The 15,259-nt window shown below is 35.4% G+C and overlaps 1 protein-coding gene across 15 annotated transcripts in view; it reads left to right on the top strand.

The window, feature by feature from the left end:
* Gphn (gephyrin) overlaps positions 1-15,259 on the top strand; it is a 343,860-nt gene that overhangs the window by 176,058 nt on the left and 152,543 nt on the right. For all 15 annotated transcript variants that reach the window (XM_041658068.1, XM_041658063.1, XM_041658065.1 and 12 more), the window contains 2 exons: positions 9,263-9,329; positions 13,596-13,868. In XM_041658068.1, coding sequence (XP_041514002.1) covers positions 9,263-9,329; positions 13,596-13,868 — 340 coding nt within the window. The remainder of the gene's footprint in view (positions 1-9,262; positions 9,330-13,595; positions 13,869-15,259) is intronic.

Below are 15,259 nucleotides of genomic sequence, written 5' to 3'. Positions count from 1 at the left end.
AAATAACCACACAGAAACTGTATTAATTAAATCACTGCTTGGCCCATTAGCTCTAGCTTCTTATTGGCTAACTCTTACATATTAATTTAACCCATTTTTATTAATCTGTGTATTGCTACATGGCATAATGTGTGGTTTAAGCTTTAGTAATGTTACTTTTACAAACATGTGTGCCTTTGTGTATGGGGCATAGATGTTAAGAATTGGCACATCATCTTGGTAGATTTTTCCTTATTTGAGTTTGAAGTATCTTTCCCCATATCTTTTAATTAATTTTGGTTTGAAGTCTATCTTGTTAGATATTATTAGAATGGCTACACCAGCTTGTTTCTTAGGTCCATTTTCTTGGTAAACCTCTTTCCAACCTTTACTTTGAGATAATGTCTGTTTGATGTTGAGGTGTGTTTCTTGTATACAGCTGAAGGAAGGATCTTGTTTTTGCATCCATTTTGTTAGTCTGTGTCTTTTTATTGGGTAATTGACTCCATTGATATTGAGAGTTATCAATGACCAATGCTTATTAATTCCTCTCATTGTGTTGGTGGTGGTGGCAGTGTAGCTTTGTGTGTGTGTGTGTGTGTGTGTGTTTCCCTTTTTACAGTTTTGCTGGTGTGGGATTTATTTCCTTGTAGTTTCATGGATAAAATTAACCTCTTTAGATTGGAGTTTTTCTTCTAGTACCTTCTATATGACTGGATTTGTTACTATATATTGTTTAATTTTGACTTTATCATGGAATATCTTGTTTTCTTTCTCTATGGTGATTAAAAGTTTTGCTTTATGACATCTATCTGTCCAAGCCCTTCTGGGTTATAGAGTGTTCCTTGAGAAGTCAGGTATTATTCTAATAGGTCTGCCTTTCTATGTTACTTGGGCTTTTTCTCTTGCAGCTTTTAATATTCTTTCTTTGTTCTATATGTTTAGTGTTTTGATTATTTGGTGAGTGGACTTTCTTTTCTGGTCCAATCTATTTAGTGTTTTGTGTGCTTCTTGTATATTTTTAGGCATTTCTTTCTTTAGGTTGAGAAATTTTTTTTCTATGATTTTGTTACAAATATTTTCTGGGATTTTTGAGCTAGGATTGTTTTTCTTCTTTTCCTATTATCCTTAGGTTTGATCTCTTGGCAGTGTCCCAGATTTCCTGGATGTTTTGTGTCAAGAATTTTTCAGATTTAACATTTTCTATTTTTCTATTGTATCTTTTTTTTTAAAATTGATTTTTATTGAGCTCTACATTTTTCTCTTCTCCCCTTCCCTTCAACCCTCTCCCAAGGTCCCCGTGCTTGCAATTTACTCAGGAGATCTTGTCTTTTTCTACTTCCCATGTAGATTAGATCTATGTAAGTCTCTCTTAGGGTCCTCATTGTTGTCTAGGTTCTCTAGGATTTGTCAGCTGGTTTCTTTGCTTTATGTTTTAAAACCACTTATGAGTGAGTACATATGATAATTGCCTTTCTGGATCTGGGTTACCTCACTTAAAATGATGTTTTCTAACTCCATCCATTTGCCTGCAAAATTCAAGATGTCATTATTTCTTTTTCTGCTGAGTAGTACTCCAATGTGCAAATATACCACACTTTCCTTACCCATTCTTCGTTCATGTGTGTATGTGTGTGTGTGTGTGTCTGTGCGTGTGAGTGAGTTGTGGTGTGGTCAGGTCATCCTGTTGTTTATTTTTAGTAGTGTGGTTTTTGTTCTCAGTGTGTTTTGTATTTTAATAATAATGGCTTTGTATTTGTTTTCACAGTCTCTCTGCTATGCTCATTCATCTCTTCAACCCAAAATAATGCTTCTTGTATTTTCCTTAGGTTTTGTGTGTTGAATATAAATTATTTTACATTGTTTATGTCGTGGAAAATTTTTCTTCCTCCTTCAGTCATGGCAGATGGTTGTGCTGGATACAGTATTTTAGCCATGTGATAGCTGTCCTTTTAGCACTTAGAATGCATTACTCCAGATTCTTCGGGCTTTCAAAGTTTCCATTGAAAAATCAGCTCTTATTCTTTTGGGTTTTTCTTTGTATGTGACTTGCATTATTTTCCCCTAAAGCTTTCAGCACACATCTTTATTATGTATTATTTGTTTTAACTACGATATGTCATAGGGACTTTCCAGTCTTTTCTCTTTTTTGTTCTGTGTGCTTCTTGTATTTATATGGGTTTGTCAATTTTTAGGTTGAGAAAATTTTCTTCTATAATCTTGTTGAAGGTTTGATCTATGCCAATGAGTTGGTATTCTTCTCATCCATACTTATAAGTAAAAGGTTTGTTTATTTCTCCTGTGGTGTCACATTTCCTATATATTCGTTTTCGTTTTGAATTTGTCATATTCCTTGCTTATGTAGTCTAGTTATTCTTAAAATTTGTATCTTTGCAATCAAGATGTGCTTGATGTGTTCTACATCTACTTGATATCTTTCTTTTGAGTTTTCTATTTATTTATTTTGGTTGGTTTTTGTTTTGTTTTGTTTTTCAAGACAGGGTTTCTCTGTGTAACACTCCTGGCTGTTCTGGAACTCATTTAAAACCAGGCTGGCCTCAAACTCACAGAGTTCCACAAATCTATAAATCTCCCTCTGTCAAATTTAAGAAAGTGAAAACAGGATAGAAATCAAAGCTGACTATCTAGAGGGAAAATAAAGGATACTGATTAGATACCTGAAAATAAACATCAGAATGTAAACAAAAAATATCAAATCAATTTATGTCTAATATATTATATAGGACTTACTTTTCTTTATATTATAAACCTACTTTAAGTTCATTTTAAAATATTCTTGAAATGGTAGTGCTTGGTAATACTGAAAAGAATCCATTATTGGCCCCCAATGCCTTAAGAATGCATTCTAGTCCTGTATAGTGGTTTTCTGCCTTCCACTATCTAATGCCGGTGTACTTTTTTCAGAGAAGATGGGTCAAGTACTTATTTGGTTAATGTTTAACTAAGTACTTGATTATTATATTCAACAAATATCTTGCTCCTTTTAAAACTTAATTTTGAAGCCAAGTCTCAGCTTCAGCTAATAATTACCTGGGACTATGGAAGTCCTTGTCACCTTCTAAGGTTTTATTTAAAATAATCAGTTGAGGTTTTATCCCGATAGTGCACTATGGATGGAAAATATCTGCTAACAATCTTTGGAAGTCATTAAGAGTTTGCACTCGATCTCTCCTAATTTGTACCCTTTGAAGTCTTTTTTTTATAAACCTGTCTTATAGTCTAAATATTTAATAGAATATCCTCCTTCTATTTTTCAGAAGCAATTTGTAATGTCCAACAAGGCAAAATTTTCTTTACTTCTTCAACATCCTTTGTAAAGTTTTTACATTTTAGTCAGATAGAAAAATGTTGTCCATGTAATGGTAAACTATAGAGTCAGGAATTTACTTCCATATCATTTCCAATGGTTAACTTACAAAATATCTGCACACGGTTGGGCTACTTAAAATTTCTTGTGGGAGGACTTTCCATTGATAGCTCTTAGCAGACTGAGAATTATTATATTTAGGCACTGTGAATGCCAATTTTTCTCTGTGTTTTTCTTGTAAAGGAATAATGAAGAAACAATCTTTTAAACTGTAAGAGGCTATCTTTGGATAATCGAGAAGCAAAGGAATGTCATATTGTAGAGAACCCATTGGCTGAATCACCTTATTAATAGCTCTTATATCTGTTACCATTCTCCATTTTCCAGATTTCTTTTTAACAAAAAAATACAGGAGAATTCCAAGAGCTGTTTGATTCTTCAATATGCTGAGCATTTAGTTGCTCCTGACCAGCTGTTCTAAAGCCTGCAGTTTCTTTATTGTTAAAGGCCATGGCTTAACCCATACAGGTTTGTCTGTCAGGCATTTTAAAGGTAGGGTTGTTGGTGCCTTTGAAATATCAGCAGCTGTTGTGTCCTGTTCTTCTTCAGCCTGAATGGTCAGTGCCTGTTCTGCATAAAACCATCTATTATTTTTTTCCAGAAATATGTTAATTTATGGTTTGTTTCTAAGATTAGGAGAATGTTAATCTGAGTATTTAGTTCCTATAACAAATCACGTCCCTACAAATTCATTGCTCTGTTAGCCACATATGGTTTTAATATTCCTCTCTGTCCTTCTGGCACTGTACATTTGACCAGTTTCACACTCTGCTTTACCTGAGATAAAGTTCCAACCACTAAAAACTGAAGATTTACATTCTGAATAAGCCAATTTGGATGCCAAGATTCTTATGAAATAATTGTTACATCTGTACCTGTGTCTACCAGACCTTCAATTATAACACCGCTTTTTTTTTGTATTTTTAATTTTGAACTCTATTCATTTATAAAAGTTTGCCAAAAATACTTGTTTTATGGTTTCTCCTGATTTTTTTGTTCTCTATTCCTTAAACACTCTGGAAAGGAGTTTCCTCCACAATGCAGGAAAGTATTGAATCAGATTTGGCATAGTGGCCTGTGAGAGGACCTTCATGGAGTTTCCCAAAGGGAAAAGATTAGCTTGAATATTCCTTGTTGGCCTATATTCATTAGTCCGAAATATTCCTTGTTGGCCTATATTCATTAGTCCGTTGCCTGTCTTTGTCACACCTGCATAATCCAGAAAGGAGGAACATTCTGAATGGATTATTCTTAGAAAGAACATTGTTTCTACAAATGCCCTGATTACAGTCTCTTTTTTAATGACCTTGTTTGCCACATTATAACATTTGACATTTTAGTTTTTCCTCAAACTTCTGGAAATCACATCTCCTATCCATGCATCATTATGGCCATGAGATTCAGTATTAATTGTCTCGAATCTTCCTCCAAAGGTGCTGACCTCAACTTTAATGGCCTAATTATCCTTTTGCATAGAGAACTGGCATTTTCAAAATCCAGAGATTCAATTATTACTCGTCTTGCTTCTGAATTTGGTATCATTCTATTTATTTCTGAAGCCAATCTCTGAAAGAAGTCCATAAAGGCTTCCTTTGGCCCCCATATAACTTTTGTAAATGACTCAATTTTCTTCCCTATTTCTCCAATTATGTCCCAAGCATTCAAAGCTGCTAGGCAGCATAAATCCAGGGTGTGGTCACCATTTACAGCCTGCCTTTCTTTAGTAGCATAGTCTTCTTCTCCAAGAATTTGATCTTCAGAGATATCTCTACCTCTAGCTTTACTTTGTTATTTAATAATCTTAGCTTCTTATCTGAAGCACATATCCATTGTAACTGTGGACCTGGCTCTAAAACTCCTTTAACTAATTCTATCCAGTCTTTAGTCATATATTCTATTACAAACTGACCACCACTTTAATATTTGCTTTACAAAAGGAGATTTCATGCCATATGAGACTGTTGCTTCATTGAATCATCTTAACTCTAACATTGGCACAGGAGTTTAGTTAGCTGTAACAGAGCCTCTGCCATTTGGCAATTCCTGTAAGGTTACTGGATATATTATGGTTGGTTTTTTGAAAACCTTAGGCTGTTTCTCTCTAATCTTAAAATGCTATGTTGGAATTGTCTCTCCATTAAATTCCTCTTTCTGGATTTGATTATCTCTGTGATCTGTTATTAGGTTTTTCTAAGGCCTCTTATTTTAGCACTCAGATTAACCAACTTTTTTAGTTATAAGACCAAAATGTTATCAAATGTTTACAATTGACATTATATAAATCCCATCTAAATTAGATCCTCTCATTTATTCATTCCTTTTTCAAAGTATCTGGCATATTATCATACAGAAACCCAAATTCCTCCATTGTAATGGTTTTTCCCATTTTTTTAATGTGGGGGGAAAAACTCTCTCTTTTAACTAATTCCTCCCCTTTAAGAATTCCCAATTCTCTTACCAAATCTACCAACGATGTTGATGAAGATGTGAGGCTCATAGCTGTCACATAGAACAGAAAAGTCTGAGTGGATTTCAAGATAACTACCTAGTTTGGCAGCACCCTGAATGGGGGCTTAAGGGAGAGAGAGAGAGAGAGAGAGAGAGAGAGAGAGAGAGAGAGAGAGAGGCAGAGACAGAGAGACAGAGACAGAGACAGAGACAGAGACAGACAGAGACAGAAAGAGGGGACGCCGTCTGAAAAAACACAGGGGGGATGGTTGTGGGGGGGCACACTGGCCAGTCTAGGCCCAGTGAGTCCTGTGGTGTTTCCAAAACTCCACATCTGGAGTTCCAGTGTTATCTGGAGACTGTTTTAGGGAGGCCACAAAAAACAATCCCAAACTTACCCAGATGAAGAAGGACGCTTAAAAGAAATACCACACTAGCTCAGAATTGAGAAATAGATGGCTATTTATTTAGGGATAGACTCACAAATCAGAATCCTCTGCTGGAACAGAGATCAGAAACTGAAATCCACAACTGTAAAAAGAGGCTGGAAGCATCCTCTACATCAGCATATATAGTGTAAGAGGCCACACCCCAGTGGGCAGGTAACCACTGGCTGTAAGACTTCCTACAGTACCAGAGGCTTGGGAAAAAAAGAAAAGAAAACCTTGCCAGGTCGGGCCAGAGCCACATGTGCAACTCTGGCTTATGCTGGTGGCTTTTTTGTGAATTTGTATCCCAAATGTTGGGCTTCAAATGTAGTATGATTAATAGAAACCCAGAGACAAACACTGGGATGTAGTGCTCAAGTTGTGGGGACCCCAAGAAGACCACCAGAGACACAGACTCACTGAAATGCAAAAGCAAGGTTTAATTCTGCAAATCACTATAGGCATCTTGGCTTGCACAGCAACACAGCGGGGGGCCAGAGGAGGTGTCCTACTGTTCTTAGACAGGGTTTATAAAGGCAAAAATAAAAGATCACAAATCTATTGTTTGGGGCATAAGGGATACATACAGCTTATGATTGGCTCTCTGATTGGCTCCAGTCTAGGGAACTTCCCGCTCTGCTGATAGCCACCTTGGAGCCTAGCACAAAATAGAGTTGTTTTTGGCCCTTCAGGGGTTCAACCTGAAGATCAGAAAAGCAAAGCAGCTAAGACACTAGAGAGCTCTTACCTCTTTGAAATCTTCAGGGTGCCAGGGAGTGAGCGCCCATCTCATCCCATCTTACATCCTCTCTAGTTCTAAGATTAAAGGTGTGCACTACCACTGGCCAACCTCTTTGGCTAACTAGTGTGACTGCTAGAATTGAAGCTTTGTGCCACCACTGCCTCGCCTGTATGGCTGACTAGTGTGGCTGCTTTGCCCTCTGATCTTCAAGCAAGCTTTATTTATTTAAATGCAAATGAAATAACACTACAGTTTCCCACTTAAACACCTAAACTCCTGGTTTTCCTTGCCTCTTCCCCAAACCCTTTTTATCTGTTGAAGTATATCCTTTGTTAAAAACCACTCAAGTCTGTTTCTTCTGTAAAGTTTCTTACTTATGTTCTCACTTAGAGATATAATGCTCTTATTTTATACTTTTGAGGTCAGGCCCACCTTGAACTCAAAGAGATACCCCAGGCCTCTGCCTCCCACTGCTGGGGTTAAAGGTATTTGCTACCTCACTATCTCACCCAGCAGCAATAGGGTCTTAAGGAAGGATTTCTTTTTTCCTCTAAAGATTTTATCCTCTAGTAAGTTCTATATGCTCCATTTAAAGACCATACATCCAAAACTATGGTCTTGAAGAGTTGTGTTTTGTTTTGTTTTTAAAGGGACACAAAGTTGGGTGGAGAATTAGGTTTTTGAAGTGTTGAGATGTAGTATGATCAAAGTATATTGTAAGAAATCTCAAAGAACTAATACAAAGATTAGGAAATACAGTTTTTAGTTAAAGAATGTATTCCAAATGTAGTTAGCTAAAGGATTATTAATAAACATCTTCAAATGTGTGGAAGGCTTTAAGTAAATGCTAATAAATTTTCCCATCCAGATTCTAAGACAAGAAAAATAAAATATATGACAGCTGTAGATTATTCAAAATTCTTATTTATAAATGATTTAAAGTAGCATAATTTTATTTTCAAAGATAAAATTAAAATGTGACTATAGCAAAATGCAGCCAGATAGTGAGTTATTTTTAATTTCATTTTACATTCCTTCCACAGTTTTCCTTCCTACCACTCCTCTCGCCCCACCAGCCCACTTCCCATTTACTCCCCCCAACAGGCAAGGGCTCTAGTGAGTTATCAACAAAGTCTGGCACATTAAATGAGCAAGGGAGGTCAAGATCATGATGGAGAAATTTACAGAGACAATTGAACTAAGGTTGTGGAAAATCATGAACTCTACACCACCAACTGTGGAGGCTCCATGGGACCTAACTAGGCCCTCTGTATGTGGGAGTCAGTGGTCAAACTTGGACTATCTGAGAAGCCCCTGAGAGTAGGACTAGGATCCTGGTGCATGAGATAGCTTGTAGGAGCCCTTTCCCTAAAATGGGATGCTATGCCCAACCTTAATGCAGGGAAGAGGGGCTTAGTTCTGCCCCAACTTAATGTGCCAGAATTCTAATTCTTTAATAATTAAAATATACTCCATAAATATATGAAATTGTCAGTGAACAATTTTAAAAAAAACTTCAAAAAGAGAAAGATAACTCAGGCCTTCCATTCTTCAGTCAATTTTCTAGTACCTTCTACTTTTATGTATTGTTTCTTGAAATTGAAGTTCAATGAAAACAGGAACTATGAACTTGAAGAAGAGTGGGGAGGTTATCTGGGGGAAGGGCAAAAAGGAAGAAAGAGGAGGGAGAGGTATATAATTAAATTATAATATCAAAAATACACTTTTTAAAAAAGAAATTTACAAGGTTCTCCCAAAGCCCTTTCTATGTTAAAAGACCTGTAACTATCAATGATTCTGTTTATGACTAAGCCCTGTTGCCTTTTCCCCCACAGCAATACATATGTGAAAATCTGTTTTACTTCACTTTCTACACTTGTTGAAAAGTTAAAGCACAAATCTAAACCTCACTCAGCTCTTGAATGCCAATTTAGACTATTTAACATCACTATTACTATATTAGACATTTTAATGCAGTTTGTCCTTCAACAACTGCAATTTGAAAAGCTAAACTTAAACAAAAAGGCAGTATTGTTAGGGTCACATTCCTTTAAAATAGCTACTTTATTCTGATTTCATGTTCAGTTCTATTTTTAATCCACTGTACTAACCACTATTATAAAAATACTGCTCAGAATGTCCAATTTGTATAACAATTGATAATCTACTTTAACTTTTTTTTCCTATAATACGTGTTCTCACATAAAGCAATATGATTGGCCTTTGTTGAATATTTGTTTCAATTCATTATTCAATTCTCTTTCTCTTTCTTTTCAGACCAGTGTGTGGAATAAGGGGGAAAACTCTGATAATTAACCTACCTGGTAGCAAGAAAGGATCTCAGGTAAGCATTCTCTATGTTATATGGTTTAATAAATGAACTCTTAACCAACCAACTCTGAGAGTACACAACCAACAAGCTGTCCACACCAAAATAGCTGCTCACTGCTAACACTAATCAAGAGATTCCCAAAAAGCACCCTCAAATTATGTATTTCATTAGGAAGTACCAGAAAACTCACTGAACACTTCATATACTTACAGTTATTGTTTATAGAAGGAAAGGATACAGTTTGAGCCAAGAGAAGTGCATCAGAGTTTAGTAAACATACCTGATGCAGAGCTTCCATTGTCCTCTTCCTGTATATTCATGAATTTGTTACTTTCCTGTGACTGCAACAATCTACATGGAATATTGCCAATCAGAACCTCATTTGAACTGTTGTCTTTGTTGTTTTCATGTTTGTTTGTTCAGTCTAGCTCGTCATATAGTGTCCACATGGCTGAATTTTAGTCCTTATCCCTTTAGTTTTCAACATCTTTCAGAGGCAAAGCAATATCAAAGTAGATCCAAACCTGCATTGTAATTTATATTGTTAGGAGATCTCTTGCCCAGGTTGTCTGGCAAAAAAAGAATACTCTGTCATTACAGTCTTATATCCTAGAAGTCCCTTTTCTAGTAGCTAAAGCAAGGCTAGACTCTTTCTGTATGATAATTAATTCTGCACTATGGAATGGTATGCTCTGACTTTTGGCTAAGGCTTTTTACCAATTAATATTGCTCATAATTGTATTCACTTTATCATTTATATTACTGAACACATCAATATTATCAGTGAGAATATGCCTAATTTGCAAGTAGCAACATGAAATATGGTTAGATCTAGAGAATTGAGTAATCTACCTTTAAACACATTATGTGTATTTTCATATTTTAATTGTAATTTACTTATTTTCCTCCTTGATCTCTTCTTCTTTGTACAATGTGATACATTCATACAGCACTGTATAACAGAAATGAGATGAAACAACTTCCAGTTGTTTGCTGGCCAATCATGTTTCTGTTGGTATTACACTTTAAGGTAGATTTTAATTCACTTTCCAAATATATTTGATCAAGAATATCAATACTCCTGTAGAATTAACAATCCTAATATTGCAGCATATTTGTTGGAGGAGGGGCCACTTTTTCTTTCCTGGCACCTAGCTAACTTACACGCAAAATAATCACACAGAAACTGTACTAATAAAACACTGCTTGGCCCATTAACTCTAGCTTCTTATTGGCTAACTTTTACACATTAATTTACGCCATTTCTATTAACCTGTGTGTCGCCATGTAGCAGTGGCTTACTGGCAAAGTTTTGGCATGTCTGACTATGGCCACAGATCCATCTCCCTCTCTGCCTTCTCTCAGCATTCCATCCAATTTTCCCCACCTAGCTCTGTTTTCCTATAACTCTGCTATAGGCCCAAAGCAGTTCCTTTATTCATTAGCCAATAAAAGCAACACATAGACAGAAGGATATCCCACACCACATATCTAATGTAGGAATAGTACAACTAAAAAGTAAAGTTCAAGGACAGTGAATTAAAACAAAGTCAGACATTCATTATGCTACTTGTTTTGAGTGTGCTACATCTTTGAAGACATAAAGTTTAATCACTATGCTGACTCACATTACCAGTAGTAGTTTTAGGCTAACCTTTTATTTTGAAGCAGGGCATTGTCATCTACAAATTCATGTTCAAGACCACACAATCACTTAAAAAAAAGTTTTCAGGTCGTTTTGGCTTTGTATTTAGCTACATATATAGCTATCATATAGCTGTCCTCAACCACATAGAACTTGCACTCAGTCCATTCCTATTCATATGATATGGTCACACAGATAAAGAGCTAGTGGACTATCTTTCCAATTAGGCAGTATAGTATTATTCTATGAAATCTAACTTATCCAGATGTGGTAAGGGCAAAAGCAAACATCAGGAATTCTGACAAAAAAAAATAAACATATATTTAACATCTTCTTGCTTAGAAATCATCCACTAGCCGGGCAGTGGTGGCGCACGCCTTTAATCCCAGCACTCGGGAGGCAGAGGCAGGCGGATCTCTGTGAGTTCAAGGCCAGCCTGGACTACAAGAGCTAGTTCCAGGACAGGAACCAAAAGCTACAGAGATACCCTGTCACAAATCCAAAAAAAAAAAAAAAAAAGAAAGAAATCATCCCCTATTCTGCCACCCACAGTTGTATTATTACTGTGACCACTGTGTCAGATTGGGGGGGAAAGTTTAGGTGTTATGGGGGAAAGGGTACATTTGTAAGGAAGAATATTTACATGTGGGTGTCTTTGTCCAAGTGCCCCTTTCCTAAAAAAGTGAAGAAACCCAACTAGAAGGCACCTTCCTTGTTCACCTACCCTCCTATATTGAATGTGATGAGACACTCATCACCACCCCCCAACCAGTGAGAAAACAAAAATTTGAAGTGCCCATTTAATTTTCCAAAGATGAAAATGCTAAAACCTATTTGTATACTCAGGAGTTACCAGTATCAATTTTATTTTGATAGTTATATGTAGAACTTTCCCTCCTCATAATATTTCCCATGTCTTCCTTTGGTTTCTGACTTATTTTTTGGCAGATAGAACAGTATTGTTGACATTTTATGTCTCAGAGGGTGCAAGACGAATGAATCTTAACTTGGCACTTCTTGCTCTGCTGTAGCTATGTAGTGTCCACTTACCTCTTGGACCCATGTAACCAATTTGAGCATCCAATTGGATGTGATTCCAGGCAATTTCTAATCCTAGGAGGAAGTTCTTTGGATGGACAGTGACATATTTTACTTTAATACACACCCTTAAATTCCCAGAATGACTTCAAAACACTCCATACATTTGTGTCTTCAATAGATCAGTTTTTCATTGCTTTTCCCTGAACATATAGCCATACGACATTGAGCACTGCTCCTGAGCTAGAAAACTAAATATGAAAGTATAGCTGAGAGATAGTATAGAAGTTATGCTAACAAATCACAAGCCCTGGGAACATCATGTATTTCAAACATATGAATTATTTGTTTTCATCTTCTTCAGCCACCAGCAAAGTTGAAGCATTCCAAAAGATGAGCTTCACTAGTGACTTTAACTTGGTGTGATTTCTAAACCTACATAGTAATTCACTAGGATTCACAGAACTCACTTAAGGGTCTTAAAGTTATTGTTTACACAGGAAGGTGATGTGGACTAAAATTAAGAAGGGAAAAGTCATAGGGCAAAAAATAGAGGTACCTAGCCAACAAAGAGCTTTCCTTGTTTATTCTCCCTTGGGACCATGCATGTGTTACCATCCTGTCCTAGACACATGACGGTATACATGCAGAACATTGCCGATGAGGAGTCCCAACATGAGCCTTTGGTATGCATCGTTTCCAGCTTAACTAGTAATCAAAGATCCCAGGAAATAAAGACATTTTTTATCAATCCTGACATTCTAATGTCTGGATATAGCCTCCTAGAAGCTGAAGGAAAATATCAAACCTCTGTTTTGTCAAGATTTCGTTCTTTAATATACTGTTTAAACAGTAAGCAATTGAGACCTATAAAGACAGTGAAAAATTAGGCATTCTTCAAGTATGCCATTAATGTTCCATTCTTGTTTTAAGATATTTCTTTACCTTTCAGACTTTATTAAGGTGTTGCTTTAATGTGAAAGAGAAAGACTTCCATCTATTCCTAAGACACAATTAGCTCAGTATTCTAATTATAAGTCCTTGCCTGGTGTCTTTTGGGGATGCATTATAGATATTAATGGCATGTGAAGAAAATATTAAATTGAATTCTATTCACAACTTTTACAATTTTATTTTTATTTTTTGCTTATTCCATAGTGCTTTTGTCATAACTACACTGGTATATATTATGATAGTAGAATTTCCAATCTGAACAATAACAACAAAAAAATTTGGTCCTTAATGTGACGTGTTAGACCCAAGTCTTGCACTAGCAAGCAGTTTGAAAATTCTCTTGCTTTTCATATCTTTTATATATAGAGCATATATAAATACATAGTTGTATCAAAATTGTACTTTAAAAGCATAGTATGCATTCATGTAAGGATTCATCTAACGGCCATAACCTCTAACGTATGGAAAGTGTTATATGATGTGATTGCTTCATATTTTACATTAAAAAGATGTGTCAAATATGACTCATTCTTGATATGGATAGAAATACAAGTCCAAAATTATAATCAATTTGATTGCTACCATTTTATTTGTCTATTAAAAAGCATGACTTTTATTTCTTGTTTTGTCTTTGTGGGCAGGAATGCTTTCAGTTTATACTGCCAGCTCTACCTCATGCCATTGACCTTTTACGTGATGCCATTGTAAAAGTAAAGGAGGTGCATGATGAACTTGAAGACTTACCTTCCCCACCACCTCCTCTTTCTCCACCTCCTACAACTAGCCCCCATAAACAGACAGAAGACAAAGGGGTTCAGTGTGAAGAAGAGGAAGAAGAAAAGAAAGACAGTGGTGTAGCTTCAACAGAAGATAGTTCCTCATCACATATAACTGCAGCAGCCATTGCTGCAAAGGTAGGTCTGCTGAGAGAGACGGAGTTCTGAATTACCCATGGGGAAAGTACTGATTTCATCCTCTTTCCATTTCATCCTTCCATAAGTTTAATGTTTTTGAGAGCATCCTAAAAGTAGAGCTGGAATATCCATTAAATTTTGTCAATGTGTTCTCTGTCCTGGTACAGATTCTGTGTAAGCATTGAAGTTAGTTTGTGTTCTAAGGCACTAATGATATGCCAATTACCTAATGAAGTTATAGCTATATTGATAAACAATGTGATTTTTAAGGAACTCTTTAAAGTTGCCATTTTATTGTATACAATGATTATGTATTTCGGACATCAAAACTCCACATATTATTAGAGAAACAGAAAACAAAGTTAAAAGACCTCAGATGACTCTTGAAATTAGTTGGAAAAGAATATTTTAAAAATTTTGCCTGGTATGGAGGTATAGGAAACCTCCACTATTCCAGGGTCAAGATGATCACATTACCACAAAATAAATTTTAAAGACAAGTCTTTGAAGAGGCTTTTGAATTTTCCCCAACTACATATTTATTCAGTTATTGTCAAACACAATTTATCTTAGTGGTATAGAGAAGAAATTAATATATTCTCCTTTAACCTAATAAAGTAATTGAAATATTAGGATAATACCAAAGTTTGTGGATTTTCTTCATAAGGGTCTAGAAATCAATGAAATACTATGAGCTGAGTAAATTTGAATGAACTTAATGCTACATGTTCAGCATAATTAACATAATTTATATTATTATTCATGCCTAGTTTTTTCCAGCTGCTCTGTTTTAATTTCTTTAGAAAGTAGCATATCACTTTTAGTAATGATAATCATTCATTGGTTAATATTATACAGATTAAAAATTTAATTACTCTATGAAATAATTTGAAGATCACATAGATATTTTTACTCTGACCATAGGAAAATAAATCTGTTTTAATTTTTAAAAAGTATTTGTTCTTGTTTTAAAGAAAAAATGTAAGAGAATCATTACTTTGTTACTGTTTTGCTAGCATTTAGGGTATTACAGGTTTTCTATAGTACTGAACAATAATCAGGAGTTAATACTGCTGTGGAAACTTTGATTTTCAGTCAATGTCTGAAAATATTTAATAAAATCATCTTTTTCAGCCTTACATATTTTCTTGGTACTACTTTATTAGTAAATGCTGCCAATAGCAATTTTCTAGTCTATAAGGACTTTAAATATGTTTTAGTTCTGTATTGTTTATTAAAAATAAACAGATTAAAATCACATAGAAATCCTTCTCATGTCCATTAGATAATTAGTATGTAGTTCCTTCATTGAACACTTCCAGATTCTGTCTGTAGACCCTTCAATAATCCATTAAATTTTAACCATACTATTAAGACTAAAGTTGGATTTT

Source organism: Microtus oregoni, unplaced genomic scaffold (genome assembly GCF_018167655.1).
Source record: "Microtus oregoni isolate MIOR12 unplaced genomic scaffold, Mior012 000009F_ref0000495, whole genome shotgun sequence".
Classification (NCBI taxonomy): Eukaryota; Metazoa; Chordata; class Mammalia; order Rodentia; family Cricetidae; genus Microtus; species Microtus oregoni.
The sequence above is the reverse complement of the archived record's forward strand: the minus strand, read 5'-3'. Positions and strand labels throughout refer to the sequence as shown.